At 42.0% G+C, this 2,934-nt stretch overlaps 1 protein-coding gene across 1 annotated transcript in view; it reads left to right on the top strand.

Moving 5' to 3' along the window:
- ncanb (neurocan b) overlaps positions 1-2,934 on the top strand; it is a gene marked incomplete at its 5' end in the record, with an annotated part of 221,252 nt that overhangs the window by 190,431 nt on the left and 27,887 nt on the right. The window contains 1 exon segment of the mRNA XM_014016766.1: positions 2,286-2,444. Coding sequence (XP_013872220.1) covers positions 2,286-2,444 — 159 coding nt within the window.

The following is a 2,934-nucleotide window of genomic DNA, read 5'->3' as shown; positions in this document are numbered from 1 at the left end:
GAAAGAAAGAAAGAAAGAAAGAAAGAAAGAAAGAAAGAAAGAAAGAACTGGTGCAAAAAGACCTGAATGCTTACAGAAGATAACAGTGGTGGATGATGGCAGAATATTTTTTTATGATTAAGAGACCCTTCATAACAGTGGTCCTTCACAGCAGCCAACCAAGTGCACGCTCTCCAGGAGGTAGAAGTATCAATATCCAAATCTAACATAAAAAGAAGACTGYATGRAAGTAAATACAGAGGGTTCACTGCAYGCTGCAAGCCATAAGCCTCAAGAATAAAAGGCTAGGCTGGACTTTGCTCAAGAAAAAAAATCTAAAAAAGCAGCACAGCTCTGGCAGAACATATATTGGACAGATGAAATCAAGCTCAACCTCTACAAGAAGGATGGAAAGAAAAAAGTTTGGTGAAGGCATTGTACAACGTGATTCAAAGCATACCGCATCATCTGTAAAATATAGCAGACAAAGTGTGATGGCTTAGCCATGCGTAGCTGTCCGCGGCACTGGGTCAGTAGTGTTTACTGATGATGTAACGCAGGACAGTAGCAGCTGGATGAATTCTGAGGTATTCAGAGCCATACCTTGTGCTCAAATCCAGCCAAATTCAACCAAACTGGTCGGTGTTTCAATATACAGATGGACAATGACGCAACATCAAGTCAAAGCAACCCAGGAGTTTATTAAAGCGGTGTAAAGCAGTGTGATGACAATCAGCACCTCCAAATCTGAGTCCATGAGTGGATTGTTCTCTCTGGGTTGGGGGTAAGGTACTGCCTYAAGTGGAGGACTTCAAGTGTTTGGGGGTTTTGTTCACAAGTGAGGGAAGAATGGAGTGTGAGATTGACAGACGGATCGATGCAGCTTCTGCAGTATTGTAGACTGTGTACTTGTCTGTTGTGGTGAAGAGGGAGCTGAGCTGTAGGGCAAAACTCTTGTACGCTCTCTGCTCCTACCCTCACCTATGGTCACAAACTTTGGATAATGACCGAAAGAACAAGGTCATGAATAYAGGATGTCAAAATGAGTTTTCTCTGCAGAGTAGCTGGACTCTCCCTCAGAGATAAGGTGAGAAGATCCGTTTTCCAGGAGAGACTCAGACCAGAGCCACTGCTCCTCCACATCGAGAGAAACCAGTTGAGGTAGTTCATCTGGTAAGGATGACACCTGGATACCTCCTCAGGGATGTGCTTCAGTCATGTCTGACTGGGAGGAGACCCTGAGGAAGACCCAGGACACGCTGGAGAGATTATGTCCCTTGTCTGGCCTGGGAACACATTGGAGTCCTCCCAGAAGAGCTGAAAGAAGTGGCTGTGGGCCTTTCTGCTCAAAATGCAGCCCCTGAAACCTGACTCTAGAACAAGCGGTGGATAATGGATGGATGGGTAGACATTGTGCTGCAGCTAGCAGCAGTTGCTAATTCACCATTGCAAATAACCATAAAATTAAATACCTGTGTTTTGGGGAAATTCACACCGTACCTGATTTTTGGGCACATATTCTTACCGTACGTAACTTGTTGAACTCAGTGGGGTTTCTTCCTCATTGCTCATTGTCAGTGAGTGGGCCATTTTGAGTTCGCCTACAGCACGCTTGGAGGCTGAGTGTGATAAAATGTGGCTTCACTTTAGTTAAAGTAGTGTCACGATGGCCCAGTCCATTCCATTTTTTTAAATTATGCCATTATGTTTCACACACTGCAGCTTAAAAGGCTCTGAACAAAATGCAGAGTATCAAAAGTGCATACATTTCAAGGCCCTTATATCTTTTCGTTTCAATCAAATAAATAAATAAGTAAATAAATAAATAAATAAATGTTTTTCAGTGAATAACTTTACTCTCTTCCAGTTTCCACACTTTTCTTCATTCTCATGACTGAGACAGGATCTCTCTGCATGCTAAGCAGGCCTGTGCATGTTCCAATTTATGCTGCCAAAATTACTGGTGTCAATTCCCAAGGCTTAATTACAAAGTGAGCTCAGCACACTGCAGGCATTGATTAAAAGTCGAATCAAAGAGAAAACAACAGAAGTGGAGGTGTAGAAGCAGAGGAGGTGTCTCAGAGTGCACTTCAGGCAGAATGATGTAAAGAGGTGAAAAGAGTAGAACAAGAGGAGCTCTATCAGGTCGACCTCTGGTGCAAAACAAGAAGAACAAGTTCATTACTCTTTAAAACAAATAGCACAAGAATAATGCTCTTTTTCTTCTTTGTTCTAAATCAGCGTCTCCTCTGCGCAGCACAATGTGGATGTTTACCTCTTCTTCACTCTTTTATCTCCCTGTGCAGACACTGAGGGCTGCGAGCACTCGTGGAGGAAGTTTCATGGCCACTGCTACCGATACTTCAGTCGCCGACACACCTGGGAGGATGCAGAGAAGGACTGCAGAGAGCACAGCGGCCACCTGGCCAGCATCCACAGTGCAGCCGAGCAGAACTTTGTCAGAGGTGGGTGGAACACAGCTTCTTCACAGACAGAGCTACAACAGATGCTTAGTGTTTTATTTGATTCAGGAAGCTTAACTTTAGGAAAATTTGTTTTGTAACAGTAATTTTAGGACACTAAACAAAAAAGACTGCAAGTATTAGCAAAATTATATATGAAGGTAAAACAAAAATATCATTTAGTATGCACTCCTGGGTTTATATCCATTTATACCAATGTAAAAATCCCAAGTCAAACCATTCATTGTGACAAAAACATTGCAATTACAAATAAATGTGAAACAAAAATAATAATCTAAAAATAACAGATAAAATAGTAAATGATAATATATGAGAATTTATACAAATCTTTCTATGCCATGAATGCTGGAGTTWCTAACAGATTCTATCATGACTCCATTACTAAGTATTTTGCTTCGACAGTGTTTAGACCAGGGGTCACCAAACTTTTTGAGACTGAGAGCTACTTTTGGGGTACCGAGTAACACGAAGG

Source organism: Austrofundulus limnaeus, unplaced genomic scaffold (assembly GCF_001266775.1).
Source record: "Austrofundulus limnaeus strain Quisiro unplaced genomic scaffold, Austrofundulus_limnaeus-1.0 Scaffold153, whole genome shotgun sequence".
Lineage (NCBI taxonomy): Eukaryota > Metazoa > Chordata > Actinopteri > Cyprinodontiformes > Rivulidae > Austrofundulus > Austrofundulus limnaeus.
The sequence above is the reverse complement of the archived record's forward strand: the minus strand, read 5'-3'. Positions and strand labels throughout refer to the sequence as shown.